At 37.2% G+C, this 22,065-nt stretch overlaps 1 protein-coding gene across 5 annotated transcripts in view; it reads left to right on the top strand.

The window, feature by feature from the left end:
• cerk (ceramide kinase) overlaps positions 1 to 21,573 on the top strand; it is a 53,017-nt gene extending 31,444 nt beyond the window's left edge. For 2 of the 5 annotated variants that reach the window (XM_020510833.2, XM_048610410.1), the window contains 8 exons: positions 2,359 to 2,504; positions 5,860 to 5,934; positions 7,142 to 7,294; positions 8,915 to 9,020; positions 9,973 to 10,046; positions 13,408 to 13,613; positions 18,412 to 18,620; positions 20,139 to 21,573. In XM_020510833.2, coding sequence (XP_020366422.2) covers positions 2,359 to 2,504; positions 5,860 to 5,934; positions 7,142 to 7,294; positions 8,915 to 9,020; positions 9,973 to 10,046; positions 13,408 to 13,613; positions 18,412 to 18,620; positions 20,139 to 20,187 — 1,018 coding nt within the window. In that variant the 3' untranslated portion in view covers positions 20,188 to 21,573. The remainder of the gene's footprint in view (positions 1 to 2,358; positions 2,505 to 5,859; positions 5,935 to 7,141; positions 7,295 to 8,914; positions 9,021 to 9,972; positions 10,047 to 13,407; positions 13,614 to 18,411; positions 18,621 to 20,138) is intronic. The other 3 variants (XM_048610408.1, XM_048610407.1, XM_048610409.1) reach the window with 3 other exon arrangements.
• Positions 21,574 to 22,065: the final 492 nt, after the last annotated feature.

The raw sequence follows: 22,065 nt of genomic DNA, 5'->3' as shown, positions 1-22,065 counted from the left end.
AGCTACTTCAACAATGACCTTCCCTCCATCATAATGTGAAGTGGGGACGTGCAATCATCGGCGAACAATGTTCAGTGCCATTCTCACTTCCTTAGGTACTGAAACATTCCCTGATCAAATACAGCAAGGCTTGGGCTGACAAGCGGGAAGTAACATTTGTGCCACAAATGCCAGCAATGACCATCTCCAGCAAGAGACAATCTAACCACTGCCCCTTGACATTGAATGATGTTACCTCCACTATCAACATCCTAGGGATTACGATTGACCATAAATTCAACTGGACTGTCCACGTAAACACAGTGGCTACAAGAGCAGCTCAGAGGGTAGGAATACTGCGGCAAGTAACTCACCACCTGACTCCTCAAAGCCTGTTCGCCATCTACAAGGCACAAGTCAGGATTGTGATGGAATACTCCTGAATGGGTGCAGCTCCAACAACACTCAAGAAGCGTGACACCATTCAGGACAAAGCAGTCTGCTTGATTGGCACTACATCCACAAGCATCCCCTCCCTCCACCCCTGCGTTCAGTAGCAGCAGTGTGTACTATCTACAAGATGCACTGCAGAAATTCACTGAATATCTTTAGACAGCACCTTCCACGTCTACAACCACTTCCATCTGGAAGGACAAGGGCAGCAGATACATGGGAACACCACCATCTGCAAATTCCCCTCCAACCCACTCACCATCCTGATTTGTAAATATATTGCCCTTCCTTCTCTGTGGCTGGATGAAAATCCTGGAATTTACTCCCTAAGAAATTGTGAGTCAACCTACAGCGTGTGAACAACACTGGTTTAAGAAGCCAGCTCAGCTTTACCTTCTCAAGGACATCCAGGGACAGACAATAAATGCTGCCCAGGCAGCGATGCCCACATCCCATGAGTGGATATTTTTAAAAAAAGGGAGGTGAGAATACATAGAGAAATTGATCAATTATGCATGCACGTGTCAATATACAGGGAGGTGGCAGCCCTTTGGTGTTAACGCTGGACTGTTAATCCAGAGACCCAGGTAATGTTTTGGGGATCCGGGTTCAAATCCCACCACGGCAGATGGCTAATGTCTAAAAGTTTAATTATGACCATGAATCCATTGTCAATTTTTGTCAAGAAAAACCAATCTGGTTCATTAATGTCTTTTAGGGAAGGAAACTGCCATCCTTACCTGTCTGGCCTACATGTCACTCCAGACCCACAGCAATGTGGTTGATTCTTAACTGCCCTTTGGGCAATTAGGAATGAGCAATAAATGCTGGTCCAGCCAGGAACGCCCTCATCCAATGAATGAATACAAAAATAAAATTGATATGTAATATTCACGCAATCAAACAGTGATGTAATTTGAAGAATGCTGTTAAGCTTACATTGTACTTTTGTACTATGATTTTGAGGGTCACCTTGCTAGCCTCCTGCTGCAGAGCAATAACAAGTTTATACAAAGCTGGATTTTATTTTAGTAAAAAATCTGTTTTTTAAAGTCATTCCTTGTCTTCACTAATAATGCATTTTTCTGATTTGCATACCAAAAACATGGTAGCAATTGAATTGCCACCACCTGATAGGTAATAGTCATATGCAGATAAAATGTAAGTCTTCATTGGACCAAATCTTAGTCGAGCATAACTGTTATATCTGGCGTACAGGCAGTTGTTTGCTAAGTAATTTAACCTATATTTCCAGATTGAGTTTACTTCTGTGCGTTATCTGAATATTTCTACTGATAGCACAATTTATCTTGAGTAAATTGTGAGAGTCCGGTCTGTTCATCTGCAGCATTAATATCTATTTGTAAACTCAATAACGTAAAACTATTCAACTACAATTATGCTGTATTTTGGGAGTAGTGATATGATAAAGACTTTTTAAACAGAATTAAATATTGAAAATGTATTATCTGCTTCATTGTAAACAATACTAAAACATTCAATCGAATGTTATTTGCTTAATTATTATAATCAGCAAGCTCCTTTGATTAATGACATGTTGGAAACTTGGATATGGTGCATTCCCCTAAGCTTTTAGTTATACAAAATCTCTGTTTTCCAAGCACTCGCAATGATATTTTGTAATTTTCCTTTTTTTAAAATTCACACTCTCATTCACATTTTTTATGTTCTTAAGTACTTTATGTGCACTGCCTTATCAGCCTGAGCATACCATTTTAGAAAACGTTGATCATTCTTTATTTTTTAAATACTTATGGTGAAACTTAAGACTGTGGGAGGCTTGGGAAAACATAACAGAAACAGGTGGAGATGATAAAATTTGACAATTCAAATTAATTTGCCTGCTGTATTGACCAAATTTTGGTGCAGGTATTGATATCTTTTCATGCATTTTGTTGTTGCCAGGATTGTTTCTGTCGGTGGCGATGGAATGTTCAGTGAGGTAATGCATGGTCTGATCAGTCGAACGCAGAAGAATTTGGGCATTGATGAAAATTATCCCAGTGCTGAACTAGTTCCATGTGACTTGAGGATTGGAATTATCCCGGCAGGTGGGAAGCATTTCTTCCTAAACAAAGCAGTCAAAAAGTGCAAAGTATTCTTGAGAATTAAAATGCGAAACACACAATATGCATTTCCACTTTTTTTAAATCTACTTACAAAACAAAATTGCTAAAGCTGCGCTGGTAAATTTCAACATTAAAATTTTAACTTCCACATTTTTGTTCTTTACTTCAACATAATTAAGTCATAAACGATAGAAAAATATGGAATTTTCTTTTAAAAATCTTTCAAAATATTTGTCCTAAAACTACCTGTCTTACACTAAATGTAAACCCACTTCACTTGTTTTCTCACAACAGTAGGATTTGTTGGATTGTATCCATATTCGCAGCATGCATTGTATCTTAGTATCTGACTTATTTTGAAGAAGTGTTTTGAAAAATGACTAAAGATGCCTGTAACATAACTCAAAGTTTAGCAACAGTTAAAACAAATACTCTTTATTTCCAACCAGTTCCGCATCATTTCTCATACACTAAAAAGGCTGTTTTTTTTGGTAGTACTTCCTTTAGTACTTCGCGTAGAAGGAGATATCTCGAGTAGTGTAGTAAGTAAGGAAAATAGTTCATCTTGCCTTGCACCAGCATGGGAGGTGAAGGAATGTTTCCAAAAGGACAGCTTAGTTATTTCAAGGTACTCTCACTATACTATGGTGTCAGTTTCATACAGAGCAGTTCACTTTTGCATTAACGCAGCAATAGAACCTGAATCTGTAGCCAGAGACTGGCCTCCTACCTAAAGGAAGCAGAATGGGACTCATGGATTGGGAGGAGTGCGAGGGATGCGAGGGAGGGGGAGAAGCGTTTTACCACTTCCAGTCAGAATTTGACTCTGAATTTATACCTGAGCAGTTTCTACTTGACAAGTTTAGTGTTAGTGTGAACCTGGTGTAGTATTGTGCCAAGGCAAAGCTTAATTTGTGAAGACCTTGTCATTGAAATTACTATCGGCCTAAATTCCAGCTAGTAACTGGTCATTGTTTTGTATTTGCAGCTTTGAAACTTTTAAGCTAGTGAAAAGAAACTGAATTAGAATTAGATTTTTACAAATTCTTTGCTCAGCATATTTGAACTTCTTGTATGTTTTGTCTTTTTCTTGGACGTTCTTCTACTTGATTATTCTAATCAAAAATACATGAGCGCAGTAATTTCCTGAAGAAGGGTCCCGACCTGCAACGTCAACTTTCCTGTTCCTCTGATGCTGCCTGGCCTGCTGTGCTCCTCCAGCTCCGCACTGTGTTATCTCTGACTCCAACATCTGCAGCTCTTGCTATCTTTTGAGCACAGTAGTTCTTGTGTACTATGATGGTTTCTAGTCATTGAAATACTTGTTGAAACTTAGTGGTGTATTGTATGCATGTCTTTCAAATTTTAAATGCAGATCTGCAGTACACTCTCAACATAGAATATTTTATTTCAAGTTTCAGTTTGACATATTGTCACCAAACAATTGTAAAATCACTTATCAGAAGTGTCAAGGAACCTTGTCTAAATTCAGATATACTTGACTACTGACAGAAATAATCTGATTCCATCATTTATTTTGTTGGAAGTGGACAGCAATATTCACTGTATGCTCTCTTAATACCCAGATGTTGTTATGAAAACCACAAGGGTACTTTTGTGACGTCCAATGCTGAAAGTAAAATTAGGTTTCCTGTTCTGATATGTTTGCAATATGTTCTCATAGCAACTCAGTGATCCTGCTGGCTTTGACTATTAATGCAAAATCATTTGAGAGTGTTAATATCTTCAAATTGATGTAGCATTTTTAAAAATGTTGGAGGCTTAATTCATTTCAATTAAATTTGAATACTGTGGTTCTAAACATATGATATATAGATTGCTTGGAAAATTGCTGTTTATTTGCAACATGATAAATGAGTGTTTTATAAATCTCATGTGTAGATTATATTTTTATAGAAGTCACTTGGGTCTGTGCTGCTCCTTTCTATACTTATTTGTAATGATTTTTTTAAAAACCCATTTGTGATGCATATTTTAACCAGTACATTTCTAACAGCCCATTTCTGACCTAGTTGCAATATTTGTGCTCATATGCCTCAACACACAGAAAACTAATTTTATTGGAACTTATTTTCAAAGAAGTGAAATCCAGGTTAGAGTTTGTAGTTGTGTGACAAAGTTTTAATGGCTATGTATCACCCCAACCTGAGCGTACTTGCTGTCTGAGAATAAAATAGCTGCTAATTTTATTACATGATCTTGTGAAGTAACCTTAAATTCTCTTGCTCAGTCAAAAAAGAAGGAAGCCAGATGTATGAACCTTAAATTAAGTACGTTTGACAATTGGAGGACATTGCATGTCTATCAAGAGTGTCTTAAGTGTGGTGCATATTGCCAAAATTGCTGTTACATCATTCTTTGCTGTTGCATCATTCTTTGCTGCTGCCTCTGACAGTTTGTTAAACTGTGTGAGGAATTTTTATTGCATGATGTATTGTGGTCCACTTTGAACTTGCAGTGAATAAATGTGGATGATCAAATTATTCAACTAACCAAGCGAACCACTTTGTCATGTAAATCGACTAACAAGTTATTGGTTTATAGGATAATGTTCACTTCACCCGTGGAAATATTAATTGTCCGTGTCTTGAATAAAACTGGCTAACCATTTCCAAGATATAAATCGGCACAGGCATAGGCTGCATAGAGAGCTTATTTGATACTGTAGAACTCTGATAAGTAAGCACTGAGCATTTGTATTTAAAATGTGCTCATTCATTTTGCTTTGCAACTTAATTGATGAACTGTTGATGGCATAAAGTGAACTGAGAAGTGTAAACTAGATTTCTAAACAAATGCTCAGTATATCCTCCTCTTGTAAAACTACTGTGAATAGTCTTTTGCATTCATGTGTTTCTCTTTACTGCCACATCCTATTCCTCTCCTCACTTCATTTTTTCCAAGGCTGGGAAGCGCAGTCAATTGATTGCAATGCCATCTCGTGATCAACACATCAGTGCAGAAGTATGAAAAATAATTATTTTTCTGTAAGCTACTGATGTTGAAAGGGCGATATTTCTGCTTTATCTTGAGCACAACATTATATTGGTTCATTTCAGATTTTGTGTACAGGTTACCCCAAACTTTTATGCCTTTTAGTTTTAATGGTTTAAAATTGTGACAATGTTCCTGTTATTGGCTGCTGTGCACAGATGACAGGCAATGTTCTCAAATTCTTTGGAGTAATCTATCTTTTTAATTAAAGTGAACATAGGCTGCCTGATGCATTTTAATCTGTTTTTTTTTTGGCAAGAAATTTGCCATTTATATTTTCTTGTGACGAATAATCCTGTAAGCAAAATGCTGTTTCTTGCAGGTTCAACAGACTGTATATGCTATGCAACAGTTGGAGCAAATGACCCAATCACATCTGCCTTGCACATTATTGTTGGTTGGTATCTTAACAGTTAAATGTAATTTGAAAATACAAGTAAAATGTTACTGCCTTATCCATGAATAATTCACTTTCTTCAGAGTGACCTAGGGTTCCAGTGTATGGGTGCTATTTAACTGGATCTCCCTGTTTTTAGGTTTGATCTCCTCTTTTCTCTTTCAAGTATTATAAGGGATGATTAAAGAAAATTGTGTTGTTACTGCCTTAACTGTGGTTTGTGTGTATCTTGGATAGCATAACATCAATTTAAGAATTATTATTTATCTGAAGATTAAGCAACAGCCTGAATTATGGCTCCATTTTTTATAATTCTATTGAGTTCAGAAATTTGTTTTAAAGATTGCTAGATAGTTACAATTAATAATATTTGTATTTTAAAATCTGTCAGTCAGTGCTGAGTCAACAATCTGCATTTTTCAAAAATGATTCTGTTTGACACGTATAAATTTGAAGCAAATTGGCTCATCCCAATTTTGAAAAGATATGCTAATGAATAGTTCAGACAGTGGTTGTCAGAATGACATCAATGGTAATTAAAATTTGTGACTATTATATGAGATGCGAAAAGATTTTTGTTTAAAGAAGTTAGCTAGTCATCTTATTTTAAAGCGGCTCTATTAGACCTGGAAGTGAACGTTTATGAGCATTTTACAGTCTGCAAATTTCTATGACCAGGTTAATGCCAGGACTTCAGTATTATTCCAAATCAGCCAGCAAAGCCCACATGCCCTGAATTAATTTTAAAAGTGTAAAGTATCTATGACATGCCCTGCTGAATTTATATCCTTCCTGATTTGTTCTTATTTTTCACACTGCATGCATTTTAGTATAGAACTCTTACTTAATTTACTGTTTTCATTTTGCTTTATGCCCTGCTGATCGTTTTCTCACATTTAATGAGCAGCATGGCATTAGACCTCATCTGGGAGAAGGACTCCAACTTTATCACCACCCCCACCTTCCAGTTCCAACTCCCCACCATGTAATTGGATTTCATCAATTAACACCTGGTCTCAGAACCTTTTACCTTGGGATTTTTGAAAATGAAGTTTCATTTCCTGATCTTATCAGGAAGTATAACCAAGACATATCGGAATTTAACTTGCCCGTAATTATTTCTTTACCTACTGTTTCTGGAGACAATACCATTGTGTAAAATTTTTCTGTGGTAATAATTGCATTTATGTCACTTTTTAAAATTCAGGCGACTCTCAACCTATCGACGTCAGTTCAGTTCATCATAAAAACATGTTTTTGAAGTATTCAGTATCTCTACTAGGATATGGATTTTATGGTGATACGTTGATTGATAGTGAAAAGAATCGTTGGATGGGTCCATCAAGATACAATTTTTCAGGTAATTTTAATGTATTAACAGTTTATGTGAAGAACACTGAGCTCCTTTCAGTTCTGAAGAAGGGTCACGTTGGATGCTACATTAACCTTGTTTCTCTCTACAGACGCTTTTAGACCTGAGTTTCTCCAGCACTCTTTTTAATTGAGATAACAATATTGTTCTTGTCCAGTTAGATTGTTTCAGAGCTGCACCATTACACTGTTGGCATATATCATCAGTTCCCTTCATGATTGTGGATGACTAATAATTTGGATGTGAGGATTAAAAGTAATATTTCCAAGTTTGCAAATAACCCACACACTCATCTAGTTTTGACATGAGGAGGAAGCAAATCTGTTTCCTGGGGATTTGGACAGATCGGTGAGTGGACAAGTATTGATTAAGTTAAATACAGCATGGAAATGGAGTGAGGTTATCCAGCTTTGTAGGAAAGACAGAAAGAGTATTTCTAAAATAGTGAGAGGCTGGAAAATATTGAACTTCAAAGAGATGTGGGTATCCTTGTTCATAAATCACTGACAGCTAACATGCAGGTACAGCAAACAGTTAAAAAGACCAATAGTGCGATGACCTTTATTACACAAGGATTTGAGTATGGAAGTAAAGATGTCACACTATTTATATACAGCTTTGGTAAGACCATAACTGAAGTGTTGTGTCCAGATTTTGTATTCATGTGTTTGAAAACACATACTTGCCAAAGGGGAAGTGCAGCAAAGATTCACCAAGCTAAACCTGGGAAAAAGGGATTGACCCATGAGGAAACGTGAAATTGACTGGACCTTCATTCCCTGTGTAGTTTAGAGAACTGAGAGGTGACCTCATTGTGGGTCTCACTAAACTTGACAGAGTAAATGCAGGAAGGATGTTTTTGGAATTCTCTGCCTCTGAGGGCTGTGGAATCTCTGGTGTTGAATATATTCAACACTGAATTGATCAATTTACACATGTTCGAAATACCAAAGGATACAGGGATATTGCAAGAAAATGGAGTTCTAAATCGAAGATCAGCCTTAATCTCATTGAATGGTTGAGCAGTCTCAAAGGGCTCATTGGCCTACTTCCCCATTCACGCACTTGTTCACTCACCATCCTTATGTTTCCTGACTTATATTGGTTCCTGATCCAGCAAAGCTTTGATTTGGAAATTTACTTCCAAATTTTCAAGTACTTCTATGGCCTTGTCTGTTCCTACCTCTGTAATTTCCTCAAGGCCTTAAATCCAGTATGAGTTCTCTTCTCCTCTAATACTGATCTCTTATACATTTGCCAATTCTCTTTGTTCCACTATTCAGGTCCCTAGACTATAAGTTCTAGATTGCCTTCCCTTCTCTCTCTTCCATTGAAACGTTCCTTAAAACCTGCCTCTACGAACAAGCTTTTTGACTACTGTTTATGTGGCTCCATGTCAAATTTTGTTGGATAAATTGGTCCTGCCTAGTTTCTTGAACCAATTTATGATGTTAAGGTCACCAGTATAAACAAAAGTTGTTTTTAATCATCATAATAAAACCTAGCATCTGTGAAGCAAAATGACTTTTGACTTTTGTAGTTAGAACCAAACAATGATTCAAAATCTTACCTTTTTCAGTTGTTTCCCATTTTTGTTTTATTTATTAGGTTTCAAGACCTTTCTATCACACCATTGCTATGAGGGAGCAGTTTCTTTTTTACCTGCTACTGAAACACCTGGCAGTCCAAGAGATCCAAGGCCATGTACAGCTGGGTATGGACACATTTAAGTTCATTTTTTTTTCTGTTCAGAAATCTGATCAGTTGAGCAGAAAAAGATAAATATATATTTCATAAAATCAATAGTATGCATTCAAGTGATTTTAAATTTGCATATCAATTGGAAGTAGTTTTTACATGTTAATCGGTTTCCAATCGCCAGTGTCTTTCTGATGCCATTGATAAATCCATATTACTGGCCCAGATTTTATGCTCAGTTAATGATGCACAGTTAACTTAACTTCCGACTTGGTCAGCTTTGCACTCCGCTATGCGGATATCAGTACGTCAAAACAGTACACTATCCTAAAATAGTTCTGGAACCTTTGTGAAAAGGGCAGGTGACTGGTTAGCAATCCAAAAACAGATTGAAGAATTCACGTTGACACAGGCACGTACTGCACACACCACGGACACAAACAATCTAAAATAAGAGTGCCAGTTGAAATGTGTAATTATATACCAAATTACATGCAGAAAGAAAGAATTGAGAGAGATAAATAAAGAAAAATGCTAATTTACTTCCTGCAACTCATAACAATAACAAAAATCTGAAGGAACGTGACCCCACGTTTTAGAAGTAATTTATCAGTGCCAGGCAAATTGGTTGCGACTATGAAAGACCTAATCTTTCTCAGTATGTTTAGTAGGTAACTACAGCAATTTTGCGGCCTTGGATCTGTGTCATGCCAATTCTCTGAGTAAGATACGGATGTATCAAAGCTCAGACAACAATTTCATGTTTTCCAGACTTGGCTGCGCAAGTGCAAAAGCCGGGCTCATTCCTGTCCAATTTGCTCACTGATAACTTTACTCCTGTGTCCATCACAAAATCCTTGCCAATATGTATTTGGCCAAACTTGTAACTGTTGTTTTCTTCAGACTCAATAACAAATTTTTGGTTGCCTCTTCCTGTTTGATCAAAACAACTATGTCCTCTGTTTCAGGTGTCATATCTGCAAATACGGTGGAGATCAAGTGAAAATATCACAAAAAGCAAGGAATCTCAAATGTATTGAAGGTAAGATCTGAAATGTTTGCAGTCGAATGAGTTATTTCATAGACATAGCCATGCACTTCAAGGTTTTGTTTCTCATGTCCCTCTCGTGTATGGGAAAATTATGTCTGCCAATTAATAATGTCAAACATATAATAAGTAAGTTTTAACAAATACGAATGGCTAAATTTTATTTTTATAGGTTGAAGTACTGTACAACTGCAGGTATTTATTCTTTACATGTTGGTGCAAATCACCAGGTGTGGTAGCAGTTTTGGGTTGATAACATGAGTCTTTGCACAAGCTACAAATAGCTTTGCAGCCTGAAGTTATTTTTTTATCCACTGTAGTTACAATGGCATGTTATTTTAACTAACTGAGTAAAATAAATCACAGAACTTCATGTGTTACAAACTCTGAAGTTTAAATCCATTTGCAGCAAAGGACAAGGCCATTTGAAGTTAACATTGGCGAAGTAATGGAGTTTCAAAGGACCGTTTTAATCAGATGATTAGAGGAGAGTTTGTAAGCTATGGATATCTCTATCATTGATTTATTGAAATTGATATTTTATTCAAAATTTGGCTAGATGTAAATGATGGCCCAGATATTCTTTCCTTAATGATGGCAACTGTTGAGATGTTTGCTACTGTGTCAATGCTACTTAGATTAACCCAATTTGCATCAAACTCCAGAAGTTGCAGTGTGCTTCAGTGGGCTACAGAGAAGCTAGTCTCATGATCCCTGGATAGGTCGCAGAAAGCCGGAGGGATTGGTAATGCAAGAATCTTGTTCATTTGCATGCAACTAGCAAAGATTTTTTGTGTACAAAAGGATGCCTTTCACAAGCATATACATAAGTCAGTAAGCAAGCAAACTAGATAATCTTGTTTCCATAAACTTTCATAGTCCGGAATAAAACTTCATAATTCCCTAGCTTCTCTTCTCACTGATTCATGACACCCTTGACTTTACCTGCTTCCAGTCTCAACCATTTCCAGCTCTCCTGGCTCCCCTATATGCCCCAGCTCTCGCATACCATTGTTAGAAACCTCAGTGCTGTTTCTGACAAGAGAGATGCTGAGAGGCCAGTGGGATTGGGTTGTCAGTGGTGGTAGGAAGAAGAGGTGGGGTAAGAATGGGGGGGAGTTGACAGAGCAGGCGGGGAGTGGGGTTGAGAAGCTGGGAGTGAGTGGGAAAGTGAGTCAGAAAAGCTGTGGCAGCCATCTAGTGGACCAAAAAGATGTGGACACCCCACTTTCGCAGTTGCTTCTCTGATGAACACTAATAGTTCAAGTAACTCTCAGTTCTTAGGATTATTGTTCAGAAAAAAAATGTAAAATTCTAAGATAACTAAAGTTTTCAAATCTTCCTGGCAAAGATGATTATAGAATTTAGAAGTGATTAAATGTATATAAACACATTTTTAAGAAAGAAAATGATTAACAGCCATTACAAGCATTTGGAAAGCTCCAACCTTGAACAGTGACTGTTTCTCTCAAGGACTGTGACATCATCTTGTGACATCAAATAGGACATAGCTTGCATGAAAATACGCCTTACTTCTAGGTTTCACACAACTTTACTGCTGGGCCCATGCTGCAGTCGGGAGAATTCTGTCCTGCTGCAGTCCATGGCCTAGGTAAATACAGATTTTCTTTTGTTTTGCGCAGTCAGTGGATAACTTCAACACTTCACTGCTGACAATAAAATCCGTGTCAATAGATTCTTAAACATTCACAAATTAACAGTAGAATTTTGCAGGAACTGATGAAGTTAAAAATTCAAGTTGAGGAACTTCTGCCTCAATAAGATGTTGCATAGTATCAGATTCATATAGATCCTCAAGATGCCAAGATTAACCTGATCTGAGTTAGCCGATCTGACCTACCTTCCATTTGGAATGCAACAGTTGGCCTTAATGTATTGTACTTATCCAACAGTTCTCAAACACTGTTTTGATTGAAAGATATCATTTCCAATTAGATAATTTACCATGGAACCCTTAGCTAAATTAGAATATACAGTGCTCAAAATATGATAATGCAGTAGATTTTTTAAAAATGCTTTCAATACAACAGTTATTTACTTACAGTTATCACTTGAAGGGGTCTTCGGGCCGAGTGATGTTTGGCAGTGGTACCCACAAATTCTCAAATTCCAGCAATGACCTGGAGTATTGAAACTCTTTAAAGTATTGATTACTGCAAAGCCTTGACCAAGGATATTCCATAGAAAACCAGCTGCTCTTCCCTCTAGAGATGATCAACAGAAGTTAGCCTTAGTTCATACTGAAGTCTTCAGATGCAAGATGTTGATTTTAAAGTTGCATCAGTGTATAATTCCAAATGAGTCAAACACCTTAGCCTGATTTATTTAATGCTCACCTTGTCAGAACAGATATTTTCCAACTGTATAAACTGCTGTAACCAAATCTTGTTTTTGCCACTGCTAGTGAGTACAGGAAAAATTTTATAGAAAATAGCATTTCAAGAAATAGATCTGTAACTTTCCATTTATGAAATGTTGTTTAATTAGATAGGATCCTGTCATAAACATTCATGAGCTTTGAAATAGTTCCTTGCAGTGATGGAGTTGAGGAAGCACTAGTAAGGGTATTGGGGCAATTGTTAGATTTCTTGGATTGCCAACAATTGCCCAACGGCACAGGAGCCTGCTGCTAATGATTTGTCATTTTTACCCAATTGTCACATGAATAGTTTTGACAAAGTGGATTTTGAAAGAATGTTTTCCCTCATGAGTGTCCAGAGCTAGGGGGTCTGTAAAAAAAAAATTTAAGGGTCACCTTTTTAAGACACATATTATGAGATTTTTTTTTTAATCTCAGAGTTACGTAACTTTAGAACATTATATATCAGAAAGGCAGTAGAGGAGGGCTCACTGAATATTTTTAAGGCAGAGGTAGATAGGTTCTTGTTAGGCATGGGACTCCGAGTGTATCGGGGTAGACGGGACTATAGAATTCATAACACCAGCAGATCAGCCATGATCTTATTGAATGATGGTTCAAGCTGAAGGGGCTGAATGGTGTACTTCTCCGAATTCATTAGGTTTGTTTGTTATTTCTGGTTGCTCGTTCATGCCTTCTGCAGACGCCTTGCAAAGTATTTGGACTCCAGTTTGAGAACTGCTCTATGAGATAAGAGGACAGTTGATATGGTTTCTGCTCTCCTAATTTGACTCTGTGACAACCATCATAATTGCTTGTGTGACTGTTCATGAAGGACATGATCATTTCCAGCTGTGATGTCCCCAATATCATTTCATGCCTAAGCTGTATAACAAAAACTAAAATACTGCAAGTGCAAAAGTAAAGATTTTGAGCCTCACTGATTTGTATAACCATTTGTTTCTCTTACTTTAGAAGAACAGCAACAGTGGAAAGTGATTAAAGGAAAGTTTCTGGCTGTAAATTCAATGAATATGAGTTGTGCATGTCCGAAGTCTCCCAAGGGTCTTTCACCAGCGGCACACCTGGCTGATGGGACCATTGACCTTATTTTAGTCCACAAGTGTTCAAGATTGAGTTTCCTGAGGCATCTTATCAGGCACACAAACAATGATGATCAGGTATCAGATCTATTGAATTTTTCCCTTAATGCTGTAAGAATAACATTATAAAAGACTAAAACACCCACAGCCTAACTAAATCGTTGCAGTTTTTTCAGTCTGTGCAATACATATTTTTGTGTAATGGTCCACCCTCTACTCAAGGAAAAATACTTTCTTTTAAATTGTAGTATTAGGTGGATGTTGATGAATTCTCAAAAATTAGCAAATTCTGGAATCTAAAAGTGAAAACCAATACAATAGGTTGTGCAATTGAGAAAAATACCTTTTTTTATTTCAAAGTTTTGAGGAATTACCTTGCCCTCTAAAGTTTTCATGTTTTATTTTTTGTAGGTGCTGATTGACAGCCGTGTATTTTCAGAATTTCAAATCTCTTTCTATTAATATAGAGTAGTATCTTTAGGCTTGCAGCATGATCATGGAACTCGTGTAGCGCAAGTCAAAATAATTACTGTACTTGGAAAGTTTCTTGTCTAAACTTAAACGGAAATTCAGTTGCATTTAATCAATTGACAATCACAAACATATGAGAAGATTTTAATATTTCAAATGTGACATTCTTGAAACTAACTATAGAAAACAGATTTAGTGAATGCATACTTTGGTCTTTGATAACATATGTACAGTAAACTCCCTGTTATCTGACATATATGAGGAATGGGGTGCACCAGTTACATGGGAAATACTCTTATAGAAACCCACTAAAGCACATTCCAGTTTTTAAATAAAAAATCTTCAATCTGCATGTCAAAAGGACAGTACAATTTACTTCATGGGTTCTGGAAACTGATAGTATTTAGTCAGGGTTATCAACAGAACTAGCACTTGCATCTTCAGCAGCAGCTGAACTTGAGGGCTGAAGAGATGAGGATTTTATCCTCCTACCCCTCTTGAATGAATCTCCCATCTGCCTACTTGCAAGTTTTCCTTTTCATTGGGAATGCAGGAGGTGAAATTACTAAATCAGTTTCACTGTTCTACAAGTTTCAAGACATTTTTAAATCCTGCCGTGAAACATCTTCAACCTGCTCCCCTGCATCATCTTTCTCTTTTTGAACTTTAGGTTTGTCGTGATTCAAAACAGTGTTTATAACTTCTTCTATATTTAATGTCGTTGTAACAGAGCTTCCTTGTTAGCATTTGACCATTCATCAAGTTCATGTCTGGAAATGTGTTTTTACTAGATTTGTAGCACCAGTAGAGCCAACCAATTCGTGGTTTCTTCTTACATACTGTTCATTTGCTTGCTTTCTCACACACACAATCCTTCAAAAATTTCTTTCTCATCAGCCACTCCTTCTGCAAACATGGAAAGAGGCCATAGGTTTTGTCAACATTTTTGCCAAACTTTTCACCAGGTTGAGCACATGAAGCATGTGAAATAAACAGGCACCAATTTAAGACTGAGGTGAGGAGGAATTTCCTCTCTGAGGGCTGGGAGCCTTTGGACCTTAGAGAGCTATGGGGGCAGAATTTTTATATGTATTTAAGGCTAAGATAGATAGATTCCCGATCAGTAGGGGAACCAAGGGTTACGTAGAAAATGAAGGAAAGTGGATATGAGAAATGTTGGATAAGCTATGATCCTCTTGAATGGCAGAGCAGGCTCGAGGGGCTGAAAGTCTCACCCAAGCTTCTATTTCTTATGGTCTTTAAAATGGGATCTTTGATACACTGAGGGCTGAAATTCATGAATGTTTCCTTCGTGGCTTGTCAGTTGTCTGTGAAAATCACATCGATAAAACATTTTTAGATTTTGGATCATTCCCTGATCCATTGATTGAATCAAACTTGTCACAATAGGAGGGAGTAAACACACACAAATATTGCCATTTGATGAATTCTTCTGAGGGGAATGAACAAAGCAATTATCCGATAAAAGCACAACCTTGTTTTCTTCAGGTATTCCTTTCTTTCACAGATGTTCTTTTACACTAAGCACAAAAGCACGATGAAGCTATCAAGTTAAAAACTTTCATCCAAGTAAATTTCATGCATTTAAGATAAAATGCCAATCCAAGTCTTCAAGCTTAAGAGAATGAATTGTATGAACACCACTGTATGCTTTTACCACTCCTGGATTTCACAAAAAAGGCCCTTCACTTTGTGCTTTATTGTTACAGATAATTGACAAACCAACATTGAACTCCTGCACAAACGCATGGCAATTTTCACCCTTTTCCAGTCTTTCACATATTTCCGTTGCTGTTTCAAAGTGAAAACATATTTTCCCTTTAGCCCTTGCATGGGAGTTTTCTGAGGCCACATTCATGGGTAAAGGATTTCAGATCACAAATTCAACTAGTCACTACTGTAATGGCAATTAGGAAGGACAATAGACGGCAATGCTTCATGGCGGCTGGGAGATTCACCACAGACTGGGTGAATATATGTGCATTGGGACTTGGTGCACCAAGTTCAGATAGATGTCTCTGGAAACAAATTTATTAAAATGGTAAATTTCCTTTGTAAGTTTTGCTGGTTGCTTGAGAATTCCAGATGCTTATGTACTGGATAACAGGGAGTTTACTGTACTCGCACACTAGTGATGAATGTAAGGATTATTCATTTGATACAAAGCCCAAATGTTGTTTTGCATCAGCTGCAAAAGTAGGAGGGTTTTCCTCAGTTGGTTTGACCTCTTTTAATGTTAAAAATTAGCCTCTTAAATGATAAATCTTCTAAAACAATATATGTCTGCAATATCTTCACTCAATTATTGAATATACAGTAAAATTCCGAAAGAGCTAACCTGAAATCATGCTCACTGGCATGGATAATGTGGAACTCTAGCCGTTTAAATTTAGTTTTGTGTAGAGATAAAGCTAATTATTGTTACGTAATGTTAAGTTCTTGTGCAAGGTATTAAGTTGAAGCATATTTTAATTTATTTCAAATCTAGTTACAATACTTGAAGCATTATTTACTAGAGTGGTTCATCTTTCTCTAATTCTTAAACTATCTTGATATTCTACCTCCACGATAGGATCCTTTGAATTAAACTTGATAGTAGGCAGTCATTAGTATTATAAAATTGATTTGTGGAGTTCATATTCAACTAAAAGACAACAGATGCATTTGGCTGTTACTCAGCTTTGTGACTTATCTGTAACATGGGTTGATTTCTTTAAATAGTTTTATTTTTTAAAGATGGACATGATGGGTGAATCTTGTGATGGAGTAGGGTCACTATTGCACACAGTGACTCCCGCATGACACTAGTACAGGCCCATCATCATATGCTGTGATCTTTAAGGAATGTAGCAAAGGTTAATGAATTAACCAAACAGCTCAACGTTTATTTTAAAGTGTGTACTTGTAAGCAATATACCTTGTTACGTCATGAGCCATGTCAGTTGCATGTAAAATTACAACTTTGACAATAATGCTTCACAAATCGAGTCAGAGTTATGCAGCATGGAAATAGACCTGTCGGTTTAACTTATCTGCACCAACCAGCTATCCTAAACTGATCTCGTCCCATTTGCCAGCATTCAGCCCATATTCTTGTAAACCTTTCCTATTCAGTGCCCATCCAGATGCTTTTTAAATGTTGTAATTGTATCAGCCTCCTCCACTTCCTCTGGCAGCTCATTCCATGCATGCACCACACTCTGTGTGAGATGTTGCTCCTCAGGTCCATTTTAAATCTTTCCGCTCTCACCTAAACTTATGACCTCTAATTTTGGACTCCCCTACCTTGGGAAAAAGATCTTGGCTATTTACCCTATCCAGTGAACATCTATTTGGCTGTGAGGGTTACAGGTTTCCCCATAGTACAAGGTGTCACTGACCATGTATACTTTGTTTTCTGGGAATCATTGAAAGTCCGCTGTATATTCATAGAATCCATGCAGTGTGGAAACAGGCCCTTCGGCCCAACCAAACCTCAAAGCATCCCACCCAGACCCACCCTGCTTTAACCCACCTAATCGACACATCCCTGAACACAACGGGCAATTTAGCGTGGCCAATCCACCTAGCGTGCACATCTTTGGACTGTGGGAGGAAACCGGAGCACCCAGAGGAAACCCACGCAGACACGGGGAGAATGTGCAAACTCCACACAGTCGCCCGAGGGTGGAATCGAACCTGGGTCCCTGGCGCTGTGAGGCAGCAGTGCTAACCACTGAGCCACCATGCCACCCCTGATTCTTATTTCCTGGAATATACTAGAACGGAAAGTGAGTACACTTTCCGACATCGAGCTGCTGGGTGACCATAAATCGGCAAACAAACTCTTGTATGCCAGCCATGCACAGCGTACCTACAATGGAAGCCATGTTACCATATGAAATGTCATACAGCAGATCACTGGCATGCTGCCCCAGACCACCCGGAGAAGACAAACAGTCAATCACTATAATCAAACCAACACACATTATACAATGTCACAAATTGGAACTACTTTGATTTTAGTTGTGAGCTACTCAAACTACAGACACTAATATATGTACACCAGAAAAAAGTGGAACACAGCATATTATTCACAAAGCATCAAGTGATAGCTTGAAGACACTTACTTGTTTCAGCAATATAACACCATACTGCAATCTTGAAGTAGCTAATCGGTAATTTGCAAAATCTTATTAAGCAGACAGCTGGGAAGAACACCCACGGACACATCTGTAATTTGATAGGATGCTAATGTACAATAACAGGGGTGTAAGAAAAATCCAATTGCAGAAAGACTTCAATGTTGAATTGAAATGTTTAATTCAATGTTATTAAAGCACCATGGGAAGTCTATATATTAAAATAACTTAACATTCATAACTTGGTCCTTCTAATATTGCAGTTTGACCATGCATTTGTCGAGGTTCACCGAGTGAAGGAATTCAAATTTACACCCAAGTACTGTGATGAAGAGGACAGCGATATCCGGGATGTTGGTAAAAACCTCTTTGGCCAGATTTGTAGGGATCATCCCAGTTGCAGCTGTGCCCAGCTTCAGAGCAGTTGGAACTGTGATGGAGAGATAATTAAGCACGCAGCCATTGACGTGAAGTAGGTGTTTATTGTTTAGTATGTTATCCCTATCTGTCAGCCAGTTGTATAAAAAGACTACAGGGTCACTGACTTCATGAAAATTGATTGCCACTGTTCACGAATGTGCAATGCACACATAATCGCATATCATATGGGAACAAATGATATACCTTTTGAAGTTTGATGCTAATTTATTTTTATACTTGGTGTATGTTTGATATGATTCACTTTGAGAACCAATGAGAGAATACAACCACATTGCAGCATATTTTCCTAGCTCTACTGTTGCTAGCATGGGCAGCATGATGACTCTGTGGTTAGCACTGCTGCCTCACAGCGCCAGGGACCCAAGTTTGATTCCAGCCTCAGGCAACTGTCTGTGTGGAGTTTGCACGTTTTCTCCATGTCTGTGTGGGTTTCTGTCAGATGCTCTGATTTCCTTCCACAGTCCAAAGATGTGCAAGTTACGTGGATTGGCCGTGCTAAATTAGCCATAGTGTTAGGTGCGTTCGCCATGGGAAATGCAGCTTTACAGCGATAGGGTGAGGGAGATGGATCTATGTGGGATGCTCTTCAGAGGGTTGGTGCGGACTTGTTAGGCTGAATGGCCTGTTTCCACACTCTGGGGATTCTGTAAAATAGGCAGTAATCCAGAGATTACTCAATTTGATGTTCTAATTTCTACCTCCCTCTCTAGTTCCTAGAAATCTGACCAAAAGACTTCGAGACCTATTTATACCTATATGCAGCACATCCTGTGGCTTGCTACCTGGCTCCTCCTGTTCTAGATATTGAAAATAGACAATACTGGAAATACATAGCAGGTCAGGCAGCATCTGTAGACAGAGAAACATAGCTTACATTTCAGTTTGCCTTTCTTCCGAACTGGGAAAAGTTAGAAACTAAAGACAAGGCCTATGCTGGGGTGGACATCAGAAGAGACCTAACAAGAATTGATGGTGCAAGTTGATTCATCAGAACATATTCAACAGATAGAAATAAACTTGGAGAATTAAATGGAGTCCCTGCAGTAAACGGGATTGTTGAGGTAATTGTGGCTAGTCTTGGAGCTTGTATGGACAAGATCATGTTTATATTTATAGACATTTACAAACAGTACTACCAATGATTTCAGATATTTTTGTTTCCTTTTGTAAAATGTCACCTAAAATTGAGACTTTGCTAATTCCAATCTACAGGATATGCTCATGTACTCCAATTGCCTGAACTGATATATCACCTTTGAAAATACAATATTCCAACCTGTTCAAGTAGAAAACATTTTTAAATTGACATTTTTTAAGTAGAATTCATCTTCATTTTAAATAGATATCATTCACATGTTCTTGTTTAATCTCTCACCATCAACTTATTGATCTTTAGAAATGAGAAGCTAATGGTTTGTGGATGTAATTGATATTTGAGTGTTTGCTTTGACAGTGAATTGCTTAACAGTTAGTGATACAAGTAGAATTATAACTACGTTGATAAACATTTTATTAAATGCGACTAATTTTGTTTTATTTCTCTTTGAAGGGTTCACTGCCAGCTGGTGAAGCTTTTTGTAAGAGGGATAGAGGAATAGAAGAACCTCTAATGCAGTAGACATTAGAAATTCATTTGTAATTTAATCAGATTCCAAACTATCTCAGGACTGCGCAAACCATTCATGTAGAAGTTTAAAACAGAGTATTTATGTTTTGAAATTTATTGTGTAATCTTGCGATTATAAATTAACTTACATTATTCAATGTAGCCAGTAATATTTATTACACAAAGTGTAAGCATTAGAAGAAACAAGAAATAACTAATTTACTATGGAGCTTCAGGATTTCAATTCTTTGATTTTTAATGTAAGAATTACATTTCAAAAGGAGAGTTTAATTTTATGGTACAGTATTTCAGGTGTAAAAGATCAGTTTAACCATGCCATTGCTGTGTTGCAAGAAGATCCAGTTTGTGCATTAGCAGCGTAGTTTTACAAAATACATTCTTTAGAAAGTGGAGCAGAGTTCCAGAGCACTTATAATCCTCTGCCTCATACTAAATTGGAGTAAATGTGAGTACTGATTTACTGACTGCTACCTAAAACTTAGACTGCAAATTTCATGATTGTCTGTTTTCTGGCATATGATCCAAATTCCTTTTGTAATTGAATTCTTTGAACTGAACTAGATTTTTTTCAATTTATTTTACTGCACCTTGCAACTTACCAATGCAAACTGTACTTTCTAAGCAATGGTACAAAGAGGCTATAGTTTGAGAATAATTCTTTATTTTACTAACTATTAGAAAAATATATATAAATGTCAACTTATGAGTTTGTACATAAATATAAATATATATTTATTGTTGTAGTACATGAAGCTAGCTTTTGTTTAGCTTAGTTTGTGTTCACTATGTGAATTGTATGTAGATAGCAGTGTTTATGCACTAATAGATTATATCTTAATGAACTTAAAGCAGCAGTCACCAATTTTCTTCGATATTTCACATTCCTACTGTAAGAATGGTCAATAGTTTTCTATAGATGGCAACAGAGTTGCTTCCTGCACTGAAGTTGTAGATCTTTATTTCTCCAACTAAGTATTAATGTTTTGTTTTAGTGACTTCTGTTCGTTTCAGAATTATTTGTCTGGATTGTTTTTTGCATGTGCTTTTCAATATGTGATTCTCTGTATTTTCCTTCTCGTCCCTCCGAATTGTACATAATAAATGTAAAGGACTGGAATGGATATCATTCACAGTCTTTACAGATATATTAGAATGTGATCTATTTAAATTGCTTGTGCCATACAGCATTCCATGATTTTTTGATGTAAACTGTGTTTAAAACTGGCATGTTCCAGGATTGAGGAGCTGTCTTTCCTGGTGATTGACTCATCAGGCCATTTCTAATGACTTTCTAGACCAAATAACTGTGGTAATATTGTCTGTTGTGGAAAAAAATAATAAAATTGTTTGTAAGTGAGGAATTGGTGAAACAAAATGTTCTGGCTGAAAACACTGAAACAAACTACATTACCAATAGCTTGATTTTGTTTGCATCACTCTTTGATCTCACTTTCCTCCACAAATTCCTCCACGTCTTAACTGGTTGATCATATTAGTACCAATTTTGGAACCTTGCTGGATGCAGATTAGCTGCAGTGTGCACCTACATAATGGTTCAAAAGTAATTCATTAATCAAGTGCTTTAGAACATCGCAGGAGGTAAAAACATCTTGAAGCAGATGCTATGCGTTTTACTTCGTCAGGTCAGCAATTTCAAAACTGATGCAAGATTGAACCATGCTGCTTTGTAACGTTTCAGTTTGCTAAATGTTAGCTGGATTTTAATTCCGCTAAGTCGCTCTGAATTGGGCAACAATATTCAGGAAGATTGAACTGAGGTCTACAGCTGTCATTCCCTTATTCCAACCTTATTTTGTGTCTCTGTTGGATTTCAACTGTCTGTACTTCC

Source organism: Rhincodon typus, chromosome 22, assembly GCF_021869965.1.
Source record: "Rhincodon typus isolate 14 chromosome 22, sRhiTyp1.1, whole genome shotgun sequence".
In the NCBI taxonomy this organism is placed as follows: Eukaryota; Metazoa; Chordata; class Chondrichthyes; order Orectolobiformes; family Rhincodontidae; genus Rhincodon; species Rhincodon typus.
The sequence above is the reverse complement of the archived record's forward strand: the minus strand, read 5'-3'. Positions and strand labels throughout refer to the sequence as shown.